At 41.6% G+C, this 21,265-nt stretch overlaps 1 protein-coding gene across 2 annotated transcripts in view; it reads left to right on the top strand.

The window, feature by feature from the left end:
* The first annotated feature begins 88 nt into the window (after nucleotides 1–88).
* Nucleotides 89–21,265, top strand: part of SIK2 (salt inducible kinase 2) — a 78,488-nt gene continuing 57,311 nt past the window's right edge. Inside the window, exons 1-3 of one of the 2 annotated variants that reach the window (XM_081889784.1) lie at nucleotides 89–331; nucleotides 10,936–11,052; nucleotides 16,884–16,947. In XM_081889784.1, the coding sequence (XP_081745910.1) occupies nucleotides 158–331; nucleotides 10,936–11,052; nucleotides 16,884–16,947 (355 nt within the window). In that variant the 5' untranslated portion in view covers nucleotides 89–157. The remainder of the gene's footprint in view (nucleotides 332–10,935; nucleotides 11,053–16,883; nucleotides 16,948–21,265) is intronic. The other variant, XM_081889783.1, reaches the window with a different exon arrangement.

The raw sequence follows: 21,265 nt of genomic DNA, 5'->3' as shown, positions 1-21,265 counted from the left end.
CGCCGGGCTTCAGTGGCGGCTGCTCAGTCCTTCGTGAGGGAAAGAGCGAGAGGGAGAGGCGGAGGGGAAGGAGCGGGGAAGCAGCCCCGGCGGTGGCGGCAGGAGGTGGAGGAGGAGGTGGCGGCGGCGAGGAGGAGCGGGGAGCCGCCCGGGCAGCATGGTGATGGCCGAGCCCCGGCGGCTTCCCCCTGCTGCCGCGGCGCTGCTCTTGCAGCCGCCCCGCGGAGGGTCGGGCCCCGTCCGCGTCGGCTTCTACGAGATCGAGGGCACCCTGGGCAAGGGCAACTTCGCCGTGGTCAAGCTGGGCCGGCACCGCATCACGCGGAGCGAGGTGGGGAGAGACGCCTGAGAGGAAAAGGGGAGCGCGGTCGTGGCGGGGGGGGCGTTGAGAGAGAGAAGGGAGGTGGGCATGGCGAGCCCCCCACCATCACCTTTCTCTGGCAACGTTGAGAAGGGGGAGGGGATTTTCCCCCCTGAACAACACGCGTGTTGGGTGAGGATAACGTGTGAACGCGGGCTCCCCATTCTTCTTCTAACCAAGGGGGCGTTTCTCTATTTTTCCCCTTGGTGGAGGTTATGTTTGAAGGGGATCGAGCTGTGTCCCGCCTTATTTTCTTCCTTCTCTCCAACCACGGGTGGAAGGGGGGGGAGCATTTCTATCAATCTCCTGCTTTCACTCTTCCCCACCCCCTTCTCCTTGAGGTGTGCTCATGAAAGAAAGGTAAATGCTCCTTTCTCTCCCCCTTTCTTTCTGCATCCATGTGTCTTTTCTCCTTGGGAAACTATAATAATGTGGATTCCGGGAAAGGGGAAGGGATTGTGGTGGGTCCTTTTTTGGGGGGGGTGACCCATAGTACAAATATTAACAAGAGGAAGAAGGTGGTATTTTTCCTTCCCCCACCCCCATTCCTTTTTCTAAAAGTACTAAAGTCTTTGGGTGGGTGGGTGCTCTGGGAGCTTCTTTTCCACTTCATGGCCTTGCCCTTTGGGGTGCCTCAAGGTTGTGTCCTGTTTCTCTGTCATCTTTAACATCTGCAAGAAACCGTTGGAGGGGGGAGTCTTCGTGAGGTTCAGGCTAAATGTCATTCCTATGCAGATGACATACAGCCTTACCCCTCTTCTCTACCTGCAAGCCCTAGGGGGAGGCTGTCTTGGAATGGATGCAGGTGGCCTAGTTGAAGCTGAATTAGGATAAAGAGAGAGGCAGTGTGGGGTGTGAAATCTGCTGATCTGGATGAAGATTTGCAGCCAGTTTGGGATGGGGCCGCATTCCCCCTGAAACATCAAGTATGTGGTTTTGGGGTTCCTTTGTACTTGATACTGTCACTGGGAGCTTAAAGGTAAAGGTAAAGGTACCCCTGCCCGTACGGGCCAGTCTTGACAGACTCTGGGGTTGTGCGCCCATCTCACTTAAGAGGCCAGGGGCCAGCGCTGTCCGGAGACACTTCCGGGTCACGTGGCCAGCGTGACATCGCTGCTCTGGTGAGCCAGAGCCGCACACGGAAACGCTGTTTACCTTCCCGCTGGTAAGCGGTCCCTATTTATCTACTTGCACCCGGAGGTGCTTTCGAACTGCTAGGTTGGCAGGCGCTGGGACCGAGCAGCGGGAGCGCACCCCGTCGCAGGGATTCGAACCGCTGACCTTTCGATCGGCAAGTCCTAGGCGCTGAGGCTTTAACCCACAGCGCCACCTGCGTCCCCCACTGGGAGCTTGGATCCTGACAATGACTATGGGTGCCTTTTTACCAGCTTTGGCTGGCTCCCAGTTGCAACCATACCTGGAGAAAGCAAACCTTAACAGTTACACGTGTTTCGGCTGTATCCCGACTAATGCACAATTCCTAGGGCTGTGTTTAAAGAGACTCAGAAACTTCGACAAGTACAGAATGCAGCTGCAAGAATGGCGGGGTGGGTGGGTGGGAGGGATGGCAGTCAAAGCATACTAGACTGATACTATACCAGTTATCTTGGGTTACCCTACTTATTTATGGGCTCTAAAGTGCTGCATTTTACATTTAAAGCCATAACCTAGTCCCAAGCCTGCTCCTATATTAGCTGCCTGGTCTTTAAGGTTGCTCACAGGCCCGTCATCAAGGTCCATCAGCTAGTGATGGGGCACTTGTAGTGGTGGCCCCATATGCCTGGAGCTTGCTTGTGAAAGAAATATGTGTGTTAGCTTTTAACAAAACTTTAAAACTTTTTTAGTTTCATTCTTCATTTTTCTAAATATGTGACGAGATTCTAAACTGCTGCTGCTTTTAGTTTTGTAATTGAATCATTTTGTATGTACAGTAGTTTAAAATTTGTTTCATACTGCATTAATTATAATTTGTTAGCTGCCTTGGGAGGGCTTTACCTTAAAAGGTAGTGTATACATTTTTCAAGTAAATAATAAAAAGCGAGGAGTAGGGTTCTCCCTCCTTCCCATCTCACCACTTTAGAAAGTATTACGTGAAAATGATGCTAGAAATGTTGCGAGGGAGGGGGGCAGTTTAGTAACGAAATGAGAGCCAGCCTAATAAAAGGCAGTCTTGGGTTTCCTAAAAGGAACATTGCTTTCACTAGAAAAGGTGCATTCCCACAAGGATACTTCCCACCTCCCCCTTCCAAAATGTACTCCTTCCAGGTTACGCACATGAGAAGGATGCTGGCTTCATTAATGCTGCAGGACATAGTTATGAGAAGGTGTGTGTGGTGGTCCAAAAGGGGTATCTCCATATAAAGCCCCCCATTAAAATCAAGAGGTGTTTGCTTGTCATGACTTGCCCTTCCAGAAAGAAGAACCGCACCCTGGAAAAGAGGTTTTTGGGATACAACAAGATTTTCACTAGGAGGATGATCTTTGCTTTCCTCTCACCTTGGAGAATGGAGCATTATATCAAAGGAAGTGCTTGTAGTGAACACAGCTTATTGATGTGTTCTTGAAACATAGTGTCCATAGTGTCTTTAAGAGGAAGTTGTGGTAGGGGTGTCAAACCCCACCCCCCTCCAAAGCTTTCTTCGGACCTTGATCATTTTGTCCAGGAAATGAGCCTCGGCAGAAGGGAAAGGGTGGTGGAGTCAGCTTAAGTCTCATGGCACTCTGAAATATCCTCCCACAGGAGACCTGATCCTCAAAAGTAGGTGATAAAGGTTCATAACAGTGTGATAAATGGAGGGTGCTTCCTCAAAGTAAAAACAAAACAAAATGTATCCAGAGAAAAAGGCTAATGAGCAATAATGGAGCATGGCATCAAGCATATGGATGGGTTTAGAGCAGGAGTCAGCAAACTTTTTCAGCAGGGGGCTGGTCCACTGCCCCACAGACCTTGTGGGGGGCTGGACTATATTTTTTGGGGGGGGAATTAATGAATTCCCATGCCCCACAAATAACCCAGAAATGCATTTTAAATAAAAGCACATGTTCTACTCATGTAAAAATATGCTGATTACCAGACTGTCCGCGGGCCGGATTTAGAAGGTGATTGGGCCAGATCCAGCCCCAGGCCTTAGTTTGCCTACCCATTCAGCGGTTCTCAACCTGTGGGTCCCCAGATGTTGTTGGACTACAACTCCCATCATCCCTGAGCTCTGGTCTTGCTAGCTAGGGGTGATGGGAGTTGTAGTTCAGCAACATCCCCCAAGAAAGTGTGATTAGAGAGAGAAAGAGAGATGCCAGTCTTTTGTGTTGTGCAGGGTGGGTTGGAGTATTCTGAAAATGGTTGACACGTCTAAAAGGGGCTCTGTCTCAGAAGGACACGGCTGTGCTAATTTTGTGGTGGTTCTTTGCAAATGGGCAGTGGCTTCAGTGACTGGAGTTGGGGGAAAGAGTCAAATAAGGTCATTGGGAAGCAGGAACTGGCATTTAGGCATCGCATGGTGAGCATGATTATATTTTCCCTTCATGAAATTTGGGATTAGAAGGGAGGCTGCACCCAAAGAAAAGGCAGTTTTATGATATTTGTAGGCATAAATATGGGGAGGAAGAAGAGAGGACATAGAAGTTTACCTAAGAAGTGGGTTTGGGGGGGTTGTAGCGGAGAAAGGGTGTTGTAATTTAAAACAAGGATTAGTATGTAGGATATAGTATGAAAAAATGGTTTTTTAAAAAAGGGAGTTCCTGAGCACAATGAGGTAACAAGGTCAGTCGTGTGCCTAAGCAAACTGATCAGAATGATTCCTGGCACTCAGGAAGATTTCCTAGCAGGGTATCTTCTCCCTTGCTCTCAGCTGATTTTGATCTTCAGTGGTATAACTGAACTCTGCTATTGTCCTTGTAGTCTCAACCACAGTCATTTCCTTTCCAGTAACTGGGAATGTGATGGGGAAGCGTAAGTTCCTTTGTCCCTTTTTTTTTTTCATTCCGGCAGCAAATGAGGTTAAGAAGCTAGCCCGGGCCTAGCATAATGTTGGCACCTGTCAGTTTTTCTGCAACCAGAAGAATGAATGAGAGTTTATTTTTCTACTTCTCAGAAGACCTCTCAAAGCAAAACATGCTGGGATACCTTGTCAAACTTTACTGCTTTTGCTCTTAGTCCATTTTTCATGCAGACATCCCTGGCAGCATGCCCTTGGCTCATTCCATGACTGCATCTTGGAAGTGGCGAGGTGATACATGCTGCCCATTTAGTTGTCTCAACTCTTTGCTAGTTATACATTGGATGGGAATGATAGCAATTCTGGATGCTGGGTTTGTTATTTATCTTTTTGCAAATCACAAAAGTCAAACCTCAGAGTGCTAAGCTCCCATCTATTTTGGAAAGATCACAAAACTTAGTTCCCTTGACCTGGAGTCAGTTTAAAGAAGGATGGTTCTATTTTACCTCCCAATCATATGAATCATTCTGTCTGTGTACTAAATTAAGGCCATGAGAATCTTTTTGAATGCAAACTACACATTAAAGAAGATGCAAGTCTCAAGGGGGAAAAGCAGAGGGTACACGTAATTACAGTTTATTGGATAAATAGGTAGCTTGGTTAAGTATTAAATGAATGACTGAAGTAGTTTTTGTGGGATTTTATTAAAGTATCTAAAACATGCTAGATTTTATTTAAGCAACTGAAAAGTTTGTTCCTAATAGAGGCTAGTACCTTAGCTGATTTTATGCATCTTTATAGTTGTTTGCGTTCCTAGCATTTTAGCTAATGTTTTCTGAAGTTGAGAAACTACTTACATTTTTAAAGTAAAGTTGGTGGGAAGGCTAACTTAATTACAGCATTATGTTGTGTAGGTAGAAACAGATGAAAACTAGCGAGTTTTTAATGCCTTTAATACATAATGCTTTACTCACTTAATTCATTCACTTTGGATTGCACTTTCCATATTACATTGTAGTGACTGTGAGGTAATTTTGTACAAATTATTCCCTGCTTGATTTTTGCCCCATTTTTTAGTCTAGTGTACCAATGTAATGTTGTTAGGGGAGGCTTCAACGTTTGCTGAAAATAGTGAAAAACGTTACGTTGTAAATAACTTTACTTGGAGACTGCAAGATCCATTAATAAAAACACCTCTCTGAGCACTTGCAATTTTTATGTAAATACCTGGCATTATTTTTAATATCTGTCAATAATAAGATTGGATTTGGCAGTAACCTACAGGACATTGCACAGAAAGTGTCAGATCCAGCAAGGATTCATGAGTAGCCAGAGATTGATGTATGAATGGAAAGAACCAATTTTGGCTTCTGTAGTTGTAGTTGTTGGACACAACAGGGCTCAGAGCGTAAAACGTGTAAAAATAGATGTTTGTAAAGAAGCTTTCTGTTGCTAAAGGGGGTCATAAATTCAAATGGCATTCCTTCATGGTGACAGCCATGCACCTTGTTCGAATTTCAAATAATAAATTCACCTCTGTTTCTGATGTTAAGTCGAGAGATTACAATGTTATGCCATCCTGGTGGTAGTTTTTTGAAATTATTTTCTTGTTCTGCACTCAGCTTTCCTTTTTATAATTCCATACTTTAAAATTGTGCTAAAATGGAACATGATCACCTTGTCTCATGACTTTTCTTGATAACGTGATATACACAGGGGTGTCTTATACACAGAAAAGTACGGTAAGCAATTTGAGGGATTCATGAGCTCTGTGCTGGATTGGTGAGAGAGGATTGTACAAAACCATGCATGGCTCCACTTGATCTCCCCACTCCCAGTTCTGCTTTCCGCAATGCAGGAAGCCCCTTTGAGATGTTTCTGTTTCAAGTATTTAGTGCATACTGTATTATTATTAAAAACATAGAAATTGCCTGATAAATAATGTTGGTTTCATCTATCCAGTATCTTGATGGATGGTGGTCACTACTTTAATGTTTTGCAGTGGGTTGCAGTTTTTTCTTCCTATCTGTATGTTACCATTTGCAGCTGTCACAGCATCTCTAGAAAGAGGCCCATTTTGGTTATGTCACAGAGGTGTGTGGCAATTAGGGCTGCAAAGATTCAGAAGCAATATGCTTTGGTTTGCCTCTGCAAGGGAGAGGAACTTAAAACAAGAGAAAGAAATAGATTTGGGCAAAACCCCTATGATAATCATGTTGATACACTTCTGTGAGCAAAGATTTAGAATGCATATTCAAAAGAAGTATTAACAGTAGTGAATTGTATTTAGATTGGATGGACTGTGTTTCCCAACCTTGGGACTCCAGCTGTTTTTGAACTACAATTCCCATCATCCCTGACCACTGGTCTTGCTAGCTAGGGATGATGGGAGTTGTAGTCCAAAAACACCTGGAGGCCCAAGGTTGGGAAACACTGGACTAGACTGCTATGGTTCAAGCATCTGGTACTGTGTTTCTCATAACTGGCATAAGTTTTGCTTCCTAACTTTTGCTGCTTTATTAAGGCTGAAAAATTCTTATATTCAAGGATATCTGAAAATCATTCTCAAAAGAAATCAGAAGTGGACCAAAACACTATGAACTTTTGAAATGTAGCATTAACAATCCACAGCTATAAGTGTTGGTGACAAAGTGTTCTGTAAAAAGGATTTGACAGTGAAGACTAGAACTACAACAGAATGTATGCAGTTTTCCGCTCCCTTCTCATGTTTCATAATTAGAGGAAATAAGTGGAAGTTAGGGAAGTAACTTGGTTGACTTACTGAAAACTAAATTTCTTGGAACTGTATAGCTTCCAGACCTTCAAATGAAATAATTTATTTCATCATTGTTTGGAAAGGTTATATTGCTAGCAGATATCCATAGCATGGAGAGAATGGGGGAGTAGCAACAAGATGGATTAGCACTGTGAATCTGGAACCAAGTTTACAGGAAAATTGCAAGTATTTCCACACTTTTGAAAATGTGGTCTCTATTCTGGAGGTTCTTCCTGGAGTTTCATTGTGCTCTTGGCCACAAATAAATGCAAGGAAAAGATCTTCCTTTTTATTAAATTGAAATAAAGAACAATTGAAATACAACTCAAATACATTTGGACAGATCAGCTATGATTGCCAAGTCACCATATGTTCTTTTTCAGCAATTTTGATCCTTGCTGAGCTGCCCAACCACTTTTTAAACCGAATTTCAGTTTTGTAGTGCCCCCCCCCCAACCTGAACTTCTCCTTTGTACTTAATCAGCTTTCTAAATTGTGGCCTAAACTTGTGGTCACATCTTTGGGAGTTAACCTGATTTGAAGTTTCTGCCATCAGCTAGTTATTTTGTACTGTTTCAAGCTAGATGGGCTCTTGGAGAAATGTTCTGAAGACACCACATCTTCTTTGAGTTTGATTCTTAAACATTATAGAAAACATAGACATATCCTTTTCCCACTTCAGGAAATACTGGGCTGTAGCAGAAGAAACTGTTGTGCCAAACATTAATAAATAATTAAGCTTTTTGCTCAATCAGGATTTGTTTTCCTTGTGGCCAGGAGCTGCTTCCAAAGTTACAATAAGAAATGGTTGTGTTTGCCTTCTGAGTCCCTCCTTGGCTTGTAACCACTTTGAAGTCAATGCTGCTGCATGGTTTTATGCATGATGAAGAGGGTGAGCTGTCATGATTATCAATGAATACCCTTGACTTGCAAGACAGATGCACCTGCAATCTCAAAATCTCTTGCAGTGTCTTAGCATGGCTGGGGTGGGATAAGACGAATTTCTGCTTTCTGAATGAGTGAGCAAAAAGGAGAGTGGTGTATGGGTAAGAGATGAGGATGCCCCCAGATTTTAGTTTAACCAAAATGTTCTTTAGTAGCACAATAGGAGCAGGACTGGAAAAGATCTCTACTTGAGATCCCAGAGACGGTCACTGCCTTGCCTGACTATTGACAATATCTGACTCCATATTGTTTTTAATAGGACTATGTAGCTTAATGTACTTTTATACACTTGCATGGCAGCTGAGGTGTCTAGGAAGGATAAAAATTCTACTAGCTTCTGTTTCTAGTAAGTTTTTATGTTTCAATGATTCATCAGTCGTTCACCCTTCTTTAAAAGCATTGCTAATCTTAATGATACTTTGTGACATTTTCACAGGTTAGTTATCTATTGGGTAAACAAAGGAAGTGTGGGTTTAATTCCTCTTCAAAAGAGTGTTGACATTCACTTTTCCTGAATGCCTGTTTGGTCTTAAACAAAGAAAATAGAAGCTTTAAGCAGCTTCTTGCAGGATTGGAGCTTTAAGCTCTGGTTACATGGTCACTTAAGTCATTTATTAGTAGTTGTAGCACTTCACATATATATCGGAGGATATAGGTCTCTATATACGACCAGATAGTTGTCTAAATTCAGTGAGTGAAGTCTTCTTAATTTGCTGTGGGTATGCAACTAAATTTGCTGTGATTATACTGCTAAAGGGAAGTTGATCTCTCCATGCTGGATCGGTTCTCATGGAGATCTTGGATCAAGAAAATTTCATAGTAGATTTGTAAGAAACCTGAAGATCCATTTCTAGATCAAGTCCTGCACTGAATCAGGATCCTGCTTGCTCCTTAAAACAAAATGTATTATTTAATATAGCAGTTTGAGATCAATCCAGATGATATGGTATATCATAATAGCAAGGGCCACACAGCAATAAAATAGATGTCCACTGGAGAAGAAACAACTTAATACAAACACAGAACATTCAAGCAATCAAGAATCATTCCTTTTTCTTCAGTCTTCTGCCCTGCACCATCTCAAATGTTTGGGGCATATAATGGAAAAAACATATAGGAATAAATGGAAAAAGTAGAAACACAAAATACAAATTAACACACACCCCACAACCCAGTAGGTTCTTAATATTTAAACATCATAACAAATGACAGTGATTCTGAAAGATCCTGGCGCTTGGGTGAATCCTGCCAGAAGAAGGATTTCTGCTGTTGAAGGGGCTGCTGAGAATACATCTTTGTCCAATTTTGTAGTCTCCATGCTTTCCATATCAAACCAATTCCATGTCACAAAGATTTTGTGCCATGCTTGTATATGATGTGGGTAACCATTGCTACAGTTTTTCAGAGGTCATTCAGCTCAGGCACTGAAGCAAGATTGTCCACTGATCCATGTAGTATTTTCAGTTGCACGTTCACACATTCATTTTCATTTGCATTTGAAATGTATCTGTGAACTCATTACTGCATTTCTTTATAACTCCTTCCACACCATTGCCTGAGAACTGGGGGTTTTCAAGCCCAAAACTAGAGTGTATTTTTTCATCATCATCATTATTAGTTAAATTTCTATACTTCCCTTCATCCAAAGATCACAGGGCAGTTTACAATAGAAAAACTCAAAAATATGTGCAATAATAACCAAAAACAACAACCTGCCCACACTGTAGATAAGCTGAGCTGTATTTAAGTGGGGTGAGTTTCCCTAAGGAGAGCTTATTCTCAAGTCCTAACAGTGTGATTATAAATTGCTTTATGTATGAGACATTAATCACAGGTAAAATAAAGTGTATGCAATAATTCAAACTACGTTGATTTTGTTTTTGTACTAAATATGAAATGCTATGCAAATTTCTGCTTAAATTGTATTTTTGTATTCAACAACTTCTATGGGGGGGTTAGTACATGGGGGTTCTTATTAATATAGTAGGCACATGAGTTTTTTTAAAAAATCAAGTTGTCTATTACTAGTGGGAACAAGCTTCTAAGCAATTGGCTGGGATGCAGAAAGCTACTTTAGGAAAACTTGCATGTGCCAAGTAGCTTTTGGTTTGTTGATTGCGGTCCCCCCCCCCCCAAACCTGCAACATCCCCCAATAAGTAATGATTTCTTATTTAGCCTGTGGACTGTTACTAAAGGATCACTAATTCAAAGCGGCCTTGAGGTTGCAGAATGAGTTGCAATATCTATTATTCACTTGTGAATGATCATATATTGCCTTCAGCCAAAATGTGTGCAAGTCTTTTTGCCTTTTGCTACAGCCTTTCTTAACTACAGTTTCCTGGTTTGTCTGAACTGGGCCACAATAGATATCTGCTTTGGAACAAGCCAGGATGATGAAACCATGGTTTGAAGTTGCTTTAAGATTATGAGTTTTTGCAAAGTTGGTTCAGACAACATCAAGACAAAGTGCAAAATTCTGTTCATATCTATTACTAGAAAGCAACAGATAGAATGGAATGGCACAGGGAAAATGCTATAGAGATCTTCATTTCCATGGCATGCTGGCCCTCAGGACTTTCCTATTGGGGTCCTGTTTGTTTTGAAACACCTTGTTCCTCTTTAGCATAAAATGTGAAAGTAGACTCCCCTGTGTATAATAAAATGTAATCATGTTTTACTAAAGTTCTGGCCAAGTGTCTGAACTTGTTCTTTCTGTTACAAAGGAAGTGTTGAGCACCTGTGTGCTAACATGTTATGTGTATTTTCAAATTCCCTCCAAAATACTTTGTTTTGTGAGTATAACACTGTAGTTCTCTTAGAAAAAATAAAGAAAAAATTGGCTCATAACCTATATGCTACCTTTTTGACCTGGTTTGGCAAAGCCGACTTTAAAAATTCTTCTTGTAATTGGTTCTAGGTGGCAATAAAAATCATTGACAAATCCCAGCTAGATTCGGTGAACCTGGAGAAAATTTATCGTGAAGTGCAGATAATGAAAATGTTGGACCACCCACACATTATCAAGCTTTATCAGGTACGTAGCTGTATTCCCTGCCAAATCTTCATGTTAAGGGTTTGAGTTTGTGAGAATTAAGCCCTGTGTCCCATGAAGTCCTGTATTGTAAGTTTTTTTCTGGTTGCTGTTGGTTGGAGTTTTTATGTGGCAGTTTTATAAATCTGGCAGGTTTATAAATCTGGAAATAATTAAAAATCGGTATATATCAGGGGAGGTTTTTACTTGGTTGTTTGTGAACAAATGACATCAGAATGGTTTTGAATAATTCATCAATTCACGGGGACTGAACTCCCATTAAATTGAACAGCCACAGACAAGGAAAGCTAAACATCTGACAGATTCCCCAGTCAGCCCAAGACCCTCGTTGACAGGAACAGACACCCAGTAGGTTTTAGGTTAGAGTGCAGGGAATCTGCTTAGTGTGGAAGTTCAGTCACTTGATGATATTGCCTCTCTCATAGCCACCATAAGGCCAGGTCCATATGGGTCAGAATTATTTCATCTTTTATAGCATCCTGTTTGTTATGAAATATACAATTTGACCTGAATGCTTCTGTGACAATGGCCAGGTTTGCCCATCGCAATCAGGAGGTCCAAGTGAATCTGATGTCTAGCCAAAGTGAAACAGTGTGAATGCAAGCTGTACTTGCAAAGGAACAATTAAGAATGTACCCTACAGTTACTGATTGTTCCTTTCCGAGCTCAGCTTGCAGTCAGTGCTGCTTAACTTTGGTGCCAAAGGGAAGCCACCCTGTTTTTGCCTGGGGGTCAGAGTCACCTGATGATGTCAAAAGGGTGACCTCACCCATTCATCAGACGTGGCCCATGGAGGGTTGGCCGCAATGTGATCTGGCAGAAAATAGTTGCCTATGCCTATGTCAAACCATAGTTATATTTACTGAGAATAAGTAGCATGCTTCTGCACACTGCTTAAAAGTGCCCTCTTCACACTATTCCTATTCCTGGCCATGCCTCATGGGGAGCAACAGACCACAAGCTATGGCTTGTTGTGTCACCTAACCCAGGCTTGTGGTTTGTTTCTCTCCAAACAAACTGCAAGCTGTAAGCCAAGGTTTATCCAGGAGTAGGGGAAGAGTGAAGCAGGAATTTTGAGCAGCGTGTACAAACCCACTGCTTGCTTGCATCTGCTTTTACAGTCATACCTTGGGATGAATACGCTTCGGGTTAGGCAAATTTGGGTTGCGCTCCGCGGCGACCCGGAAGTAACGGAGCGCGTTAATTCCGGGTTTTGCTGTGCGCACATGCACAGACCATCAAAATGACGTCATGCGCAGAAGCGCCGAAACGTGGCACGCAGAGACGCATGGACACAGGTTACATTCGCTTTGGGATGTGAACGGGGCTCCGGAACGGATCCCGTTCACATCCTGAGGTACCACTGTATTTAATGTGATGTGTGATCACAGCCAATGAGAATTCAATACAGTAGTACAATCTACAAAATAAATTTCCTAGAGTGGAAAAGAGAACTGTCTAAAACTGAGCTAAAGCTTTGGATGTGGATTTTGCTAATGTGTGTTTTAAGTGGAGAACTTTTTTTTAGAAATCTGCTTGGTTTAACCTGATTTTCTTTTCCCCATTATGGCACTTGATTTGCTCTAAACCTTGATTGTGTGAAGGTGGGAAATCATTCTTTCAGGCATGACTCCATCGCTTTGTTTTAATGTGTTAGCCTGATGCTGCTAGAGTGTTTGGGTTTCTAATGCTTAAATCTGAACCCAAGGGCCCATTTATGCTACAGATGTGACTAGTATAGATTTGTTTTTTAATGTCATTGCTTCCCCCAAAGTTTCCAGGAAGTGTTGTTTGTCAAGGTTCTGAGAACTATTTTGTAGGCTTCCCTAGTTCTCAGCTTCCTTATGGGGAGCCATTAAATTTGCTTAAAATGTTTACATGACCTAAACTGTTTGTTCTTCTTTGCACACACACCCAAACACACACACACCCAATCCAGTGTCACAGGCAAGATTTTCATCGTAAGCACAAGTTAAGCATAAATTAAGTCTCCATCAAAGCTTTTCAAAGGCCACATGCCCTCCATTAAACCTCACATGTCTGATGGCAGGGCACATGCAGGAATCGGTCCAAATTATTATGTGAACAAGCATTCATCTCTATATCAAAGTTAAAGCAGTGTTGTTTGTTTGGTGAACTTAGCTTTTATTTTGAGTAGGTAGCTGTTTGAAATGCGAAAAAAAATATTAAACTGAAGCTGAGAGTGGGCATTCAGGTTTTGCCCTTCTATTTTGCATTTGGTGCCTTACATGAGCTGAACATCATAATAGAGCAGGGGTAGCCAATGTAGTGCCAGATGTTGTTGGTCTTAAACTCCCATCACCACTAGCCATTAGCCATGCTGGCTGAGACTTATGGAGTCCAATGATATTTGGAGGGCATCTTGTTGGCTGACCCTGCCATACAGTAAACGCGTAATCAAATATAGATGCTGAATATGTGGATAAAGGATACAGTTCAAGAATGCTTCCCGAACTATGCCTAATGAATTGTACAGAACTTATTCCAGAACACATCTGCGTGGAATAAAATGCCAGTAGATTATATCCAATGTAAATTTAAAAAGGGGTTTTAGTTCTGAGCCATCTTGTATGCTCTGTGTCCCAGTGACATTAATGGATTGTTCCCATTAAGTGTTGATGCCTCAAGCAAAATAGGAACCTTCCTGCTGTTTAAGAGGGAAGATTTGATTTAATGAGGTCTGTCTTGTTAGTTTTAATTTTAACATTAGAAATAGTCTAGTGGTTCAGCTTTATTAAATCAAGTCTTAATCTTGACAGCAACCTATAAATCAAGGGATACAATTCTAATAGTATGAAACAAACGTGTTACTTTGGGGTTTTTTTTTAAATTAACCTGGGGTGCAGAAAGGAGAGTTGTTCCAGTAGTCAAAAGAATATACTAACTGTCTTGTGGTCTGCAATCTTGATGTAAAAGTGGCTAGTTACCACCACTCATACTTCCCCACCCCTAAAGAATACCACTTTTCAGGAATTCACAGTTTTTATTAATAAGCAACCTCTTTTTAAAACTCCCATGCATGTTGGGATTGCAGGTAGACGCTCACAGGTCAGCTAGGAGCCAAATGTGCATGTAAACAAGAAATGTATGGTGACTAATCTCACATTGAGCAATAATGAGAGGGTATCACACTCATTCCTATTATATGCTTATATAATGATTTCATATTTAAAAGAGGGAAGGGAGAGTAGGCTAGGTTAATGGCAAGGTTAATGTGACCTTTTCCATTTGCTTTGGACACCATAGCAGATGGATCCTACCGCTTTGGGTTCAATTTTTGTTTCTATTTGCCTGTGAATCATTCCCCTCCAAGGTAGCCACCATTAGCCTTTTCTGCAGGAAAGGAAGGCAGAAAACATACTGACCTGCCCCTCTGTTGGACGGAGGCACCTGGTGCATCTCCTAGCACTGCCCAAGAAAACCTGCAAGAGAGACCAGCAGGAACTAAGTTAGTGGGGAAGCTTAGCAGCTTGGGCACCACACCACATCACTTTTCTCCTGAGAAAGGCCACTGGGGAGCTTTCAGGTATAACCTTGCCTCCAAGCAGCCAAGAAACCTTCTTGCAAGAAGGGTGGGGAGCTTGCTGCCTTGACTTCTCTGAAGTATCTCTCCTCCAGCAACCAAACCCTCCCAGTCTTGGTACTAGGGAGAGGGCAGAGATAGCTGCTTAAGCATTAGGGTGATCCCTGCCCACCTCTACAGCTACAGATTTGGGGGAGTGACTGATTGCTTGTCACCCTTACCAGAGGGTGGCTGCACAGTTACCTTGGCAATAGAAAAGGTTGCCACCTGAATTCTGATACCAAAAGTGTTCACTTTGGGCAGGACATGAAACTTGATTACGGAATCCAGATTAAATTCTGGTCATGTTTTGTTGATGGTGGTACAAAATAATGTTATGACTTCTGGTAATTCACTAATACAATTTATTACAATTATTAAAAGCATTTCTATCTTGACTTTTATTGGTAAGCCCATTGGATATTTTAACATTAAATGAACTTAACATTCATTTAGTGCCAGCAGTGCACTCTCTGTCATGATGGTTTGCAGTCTGTATTAGATTGAGCAGAGGCAGAGGCCAGATTTGGAAAAAGTATTTGAAATTCTCAGGAGATGATACAATTCCACAGCATTAGCCCTGCACAGAGCTGAAAAATAGTTTGCGTTCCTAGGTGCCAACATCACATTTTTTTGTATTCAGTTAAGGCCCCTGGTAAAAGAAGCTTCATAAAAGAGTAGAGAGGATGTATTAACTGAAAATACAAAAAGCTAAAATCTATTGTAGCATCAGAGCTAGTAGACTAGCTTTTTGCTTAGGTTTATGTGGATGCCTAGGAATATGTATTGTAAAATAACCAATTTAAAAAGGAATCTTAGTTTCAAGACTAAAAAATCCTGATCAGCAGTTCAGATCTGCAATCTCATTCTATGAGCTGTTAAAAAAGTTACCAGCCAGGTAACCTATTTGGTGAGAACTTTGAGGCTCACTTTGTGTTTTGTCTTGTTGCTCACAACAACCAGTGACAAAGCAAGGTTTAAAAGAAAGTGTCCAGGAAAAAGATGACAATGTAATGAGAGGATAATTAGGGGCCAACATACCTTGGATATGCATGTAAAGATATTTGGTTCCTTTTTTTTAATTAACAAAAATAAATAAAATAAAATAAAAATAAATAAACTTAAGTAGGAAAAAATGCACAAGGAGACTTAGCATGCCGTGTGTGAATGAATGAATGAATGAAGAGTAGAATGCACCATTTGAACTTCCAATCATTTATTTGTTTTTGCTTTCTTATATTAATGTCCTTTGTCATGGAACCCAAGATGGTGTATGTGTGGTTTCCAGGTGGCCGCCCATCCAGGTGCTGATTTGACCCAGACCTGCCTTGCACACCTGCTTAGCTTCAGCAGTGCAGCGATCTCATGTGCATTCACATCATACTCATGTAGCAAGGGTAGCCAATGAGGTGTCCTCCAAATGCTGTTGAATGACAACTCCCATTATCTCTCACCATTGGCCATACTGGATGGGGCCGATGGGAATTGTCCATTAGCATCTGGTGGAGTACCACATTGACTGTCATATAATACCAAGTAGGAGAACATGGCTGTCAGACAGGAGCATTCCCATTACCAGGGGATGGGTATACACTACTGTACATTGTTAATAAGGTCCCATTTGTTAGCTATAGCTTTTGATTTACATTCATGTTGCTGTTTTGTAACAGTATGTACTCAACTTGACCTTCCCAGAGAGAAGGCCGGAATAACAATGATTCTGATATTGTATAAGTGGACTCTCATGATTCATCAAACTCTTGAGACCCTGTCTCCAAGATTAAGAACACATTGCATTGTGGCTGTTTTTTTCTCTTTTTCCCTCCCACAGTATCTGTTAGTTACCTTAGAGCATCATGAACACCAATGCTAAGACCCCAGATGCTATCTAGTATCCTGGTAATTTAGGAGTTGAGCAAAGCAATTGCTTGGGTGTATTGGCTGAAGTCCTACTGCCTTTAGACTAAGTCTTAAAATTGGTCCTGGGAAATCTCAACATCCTCTTAACGAACTTCATGGCCAAGAAACAAAGACACTGTCTAGGCACTAATTTAAGGAGCTGCTTAATCATACTTTTAAATTAGAATATTTGTAGCATGAGAATATTAGGCTTTTAAAGGCCACCTGTGATGTGTTTTGGGAGGCAGGGGTGTGATTGAGAAATTTCTAGGATTTTGTTTTTAGAATTCTTTTTGCCTATTAAACTAATGTGTGATTTTTCCATCAATAGGTAATGGAGACCAAAAGCATGTTGTACCTTGTGACAGAATATGCCAAAAATGGAGAAATATTTGGTAAGTCTTTTCACTTAAAAATAGCTTGATAGTTTATTCCAGCAGCTAAATACTGTGAGTTGTGGGAGGATTGTTTTCATTCTAAAAATAGCAGCTTTAGATCAACTTTTTACTGCACTCACTTCTCTTTTAAAGGAGGTTTTCATATAAAACTAATTCATGAGCATTACGCCATCTCTTGTTCAGTAGGTTAGCAAATAAAATGTGTTGTAGGCCAGTTTGTCATTTCACAATAGTGTTGACTCTTGGCAGTTGAAAGTTGTTAAAATATTAGTATATTTCCAATCCGAAAACTGGTTTTCTTGTCTTTTTCTTGTCTTTCTTGTCCTATTATTCTTCTTATATGGTGTTCTTATCATTTAGCCTTGCCACTGAACAAATAGAAGTTCCCCATTTGTACAAACTGACCTGTGCTTTTGATAAATTTGTAAGACACTGTGTAGTGGCAGGATTGTCTGGTCGCAGTCCAGAAACTAGCCATGCAGCTTGTCAGGGAAATGCTGCGGAGCTTTTAGAGACGGGGCTATTCTCAAGATGGCAACTTAACATCCATAAGTGAAAGTGGTAGCTTTGAAAATAAATTGTCCTGAATATGTATTGCATATAAATATTTGAATCAACCACTTTTCAACAACAACAAATTCAGAGCAGTTTACATAAGAAAATAGGGCAACAATTTCATTTGTCCTGTTCTTTCAGCAGCTCCTGACTTTCCGAACCTGTGGAGGAACCTGCTGGAGATGAGGAAGGGTTTCCATAGGGAAGAAAATAGCCCCATACCTTAGAAGGTTGTTCCCAAGCACCAGGCCTGACTAACACTATGTTAGTGTCCAAAGAGGGCAAGGGCTTCTGGTTTCCTGCACAGATGTTATCATTGGCCCCTGGCTCCCAGAACTTTTGGTGGAATAAGTTTCTGGAGGTGCTGGGAGAACAGTGGTGTAAAAAGAGGTCCTCTTCTTTCCCCTACCTGCTTCCAACAGTACCCCAAGGCTTTTTTGAATAATGATACATAATTTTGGTCCAGGAGCAGAGTTCAGGAACTGGTATATTGGGATAAAGAACCTGTTGACATCTCTGGGGAATCAATAGCTTTTTGTTACCTTTCCTTTGGATACTTCATTGATTTTATTCTGCATTTTAGTCAGGGAGGCAATTGTACATTCCCAGTACTTAATTATTGTTGGGTCCCAGTATCACCATACACAGTGATTCTGCAGAGTCTGCCCCTTTTGCAGTTTATACTTTGACGATATTTTCTCTGATGTACAATGACACCACCCCCAGTGTGCCCCTTCCCTGTTCTTTCTGTAGAGTTTGTATCCAGAGATAACTGTGTCCCACTATTCTTTCTTATGTCACCAAATTTCCATTAATTCCCCCTATATCTCTCCTCTTTCTTAGTACCAAGTACTTCAGCTGGCCAATCTTGGCTTGGGCATTGTGTTTACCCTATGGTCCTTTGGGATCTTTGAATTGCTATCATGTACCCTTGCACTTGAAATGCTTAGCTCTTCTCTCTCCTTTGAGCAATCATGAACATTTTCACCTTCATCCCTGGAGGATAATTTGTTCTGAACTGGATGCTCCTCAGCTGCTGTTGGCTTTCCAATCAGTTTAAAAGATGCTCTGCCACCTTTTCAATTCAAAGCACCAACAGTCTGGTTCCATCCTGGTTCAAGTGGAGTCCATCCATTTTGTACAAGCCAGCACCTAACAAATCAATAACACCACCATCCCACCCATGAATTGAGATTACACCGCTGTCTATCTTGCTCTCTGCATGGAACAGTTAGCTCTTCTGAGAAAGCTGCCTTGAAGCTCTTGGCTTTCATCCTCCTATCTAGTAACCTAGATTTGTTTTTCTAAACACTAGGACAGCATGATTACAGTTCACCACATCACTGGTGCCAAGAGGCACCATAAGCACTGACTCCTCCCCAACACTGTCTAACAGGCCATCAAAACAACTCATAACATATGCAGCCTTCACACCAACCAGGCAAGTCACTATGCATTGACCCCCATTGCTTATCAAATTATGTCCCTAATGTTCAAATCACCCACTAGCAAGAAGGTTATCATCGGTGTGAGAGGATAGCTGCTTAGACTATCCCCCAATCCCCGGGATTATTTCCTGAGAGTGACATCTTCCTCCCAGAGACCATTATTCGCGGTAACAGCAGAGAAGCTTTCGCCTTGCGAATTGGGTGCAGGTATCACAACCCTGAAGGCCTTGGCTACTAACCTCTGGCTTTCTCAGCTTCTTCAGGGCAACCACCTTGGCATCAAGGGAACAAAATCATTCCCTATGGGCCAGGAGCTTATTGCTCTGAACACCTACCCACAACTGCATTGAGCAGGCAGATCGTTGTATAGTCCCCACACTTGATCTTGCATGTATAGCAAGCTTAGTTATTGAAGCCTATCCATGTCTTAGTGACAGGATCTCCTCCTAGGGAGCAGAGGGCCAGAAATAGTTCCACCAAAGAATCAGAGTTCATGTTCTAGTAAGTAAGTTGTTGTCATTGATGACTTACATCATGGTAGAAAACATGGTCCATGTGAATTTTCAGGATTGGTGCTGAACAAGATTGCTCAACCTCTGTCACAAGATGGCTGTCTCTTTGCTCCATGGTTTATTTTCTGTTGCTGTTTGCAAGTTTTTGTGGGGTTCTTTAAAACCTGATAAAACAAAAACCTGTGAGATAGATGTTCTGTTGTGAGCACACATTTGAGTCAGGATATATGTTATCACCAACTGAAACTCAGAAAACTCTGGTCATTATTCAGTACTGATTTAAACTCAAAAACAAGCTCTCTGAAAACCAAATGTTCTGGCAGTGGTGGCCTTAGAAGAGACTAGGTGAATTTGAAACCATGCTTATTTAATTTCTAAGGTGCTTATTTAATTTCTGAAATGATGATTATGTCTCTATGTGAATTCTGCCTATCTGACCTAGAAACACTTTCCCATCATTGCCTTATTCCAGATGTATGAGGGCAGATTGTTGTTAGTGGTAAGAGAAAAGCACTGCATATGTTCAGGAATACTGTATTTATTATTTTGCTGGATTTTTATTGCAGCAGTATAGGCTTAAATGGAGCACTAGTTGTACAAGAAAGTTATGGAAGCTCTTAGGGGAAAGATGTTGAAGCATTGTTTTGAGCTGGCTTTAATCTACTTAATCCACCTTCGTGTGTGGTGGCGGGATAGGATAACCCTTTGGGTGCCTTCCAGACTTCAATTTGGTTTGGGCAAAAATATGGCAGATGATGGATGATACAGCTAAATGAAACTTCCTCATATGCCATGTATCTCAGGCATGCGTTACAGTACAATGCTTCCAAGCCCATGGTTTGAATAATGAATAATTGTGAGTTAAAAATTGCTGCAGATGGACTGTTCTGGGTAGCTTCAACTTCAGAGTAGCAATTTTGGTTTACTGGAGCCAGTGTGGTGTATAGCTGCTAGAATGTTGGATGAAGATCTGGGAGGCACAAATTCAAGTCCTCACACAGACATGAAGGTCACTGGGTAATCTTGGGCCAGTTTGCCATCTCTCAGCCTAGCCTATCTCCCAGGATTGTTGGGATAAAATGGTGGTTGTTGGAAAACCCATGTATGCTGCCTTGAGTTCTTTGCAAGTACAGATAAAATACAAGAAATATAAGAAGCAGAGATAAAATACAATAAGGAAATAAATGAGAGCTCTTCTGGGAAAGCACAATGATATGTGGCGATTTTATTTATAGTCTATTGTCATAATGTTCTCTGTGTTAGATGTAACCATTTACAGTGGTACCTCAGGTTACAAACACCTTGGGTTACAAACACTTTGGGTTACAGACTCCACTAACCCGGAAGTAGTACCTTGGGTTAAGAACTTTATCTCAGGATGAGAACAGAAATCACAAGGCAGCAGTGGGAGGCCCCATTAGCTAAAGTGGTACCTCAGGTTAAGAACGATTTCAGTTTCAGAAATGACCTCCAGAACGAATTAAGTTTGTAACCAGATTTACCACTGTATATCATTCACACCAGTTTCTGTGTAGCCTAAATTGGGACAATTTCAGTTATAACTTTCATACCTTGACAGCAGGATGGGGTAAAGTCCCTTGCTGGTTTTGAGGATGTTGTGTGTTGTGGTATTGTACTCCTTTAATATCCTCCAATATGGCAGTGTGGCCCTCTAGATCCTATCCCTGACCATTGGCAGTGCTGGCTGGGGCAGATGGGAGTTGGAATCCAACAATGTATAGAGGGCCCAAGATTCCCCACTCCTTCTTTAAAGGTCAAATCTTACTGTGCATACTTGTG

This window comes from Podarcis melisellensis (genome assembly GCF_964234715.1).
Source record: "Podarcis melisellensis genome assembly, chromosome: 15".
Classification (NCBI taxonomy): domain Eukaryota; kingdom Metazoa; phylum Chordata; class Lepidosauria; order Squamata; family Lacertidae; genus Podarcis; species Podarcis melisellensis.
The sequence above is the reverse complement of the archived record's forward strand: the minus strand, read 5'-3'. Positions and strand labels throughout refer to the sequence as shown.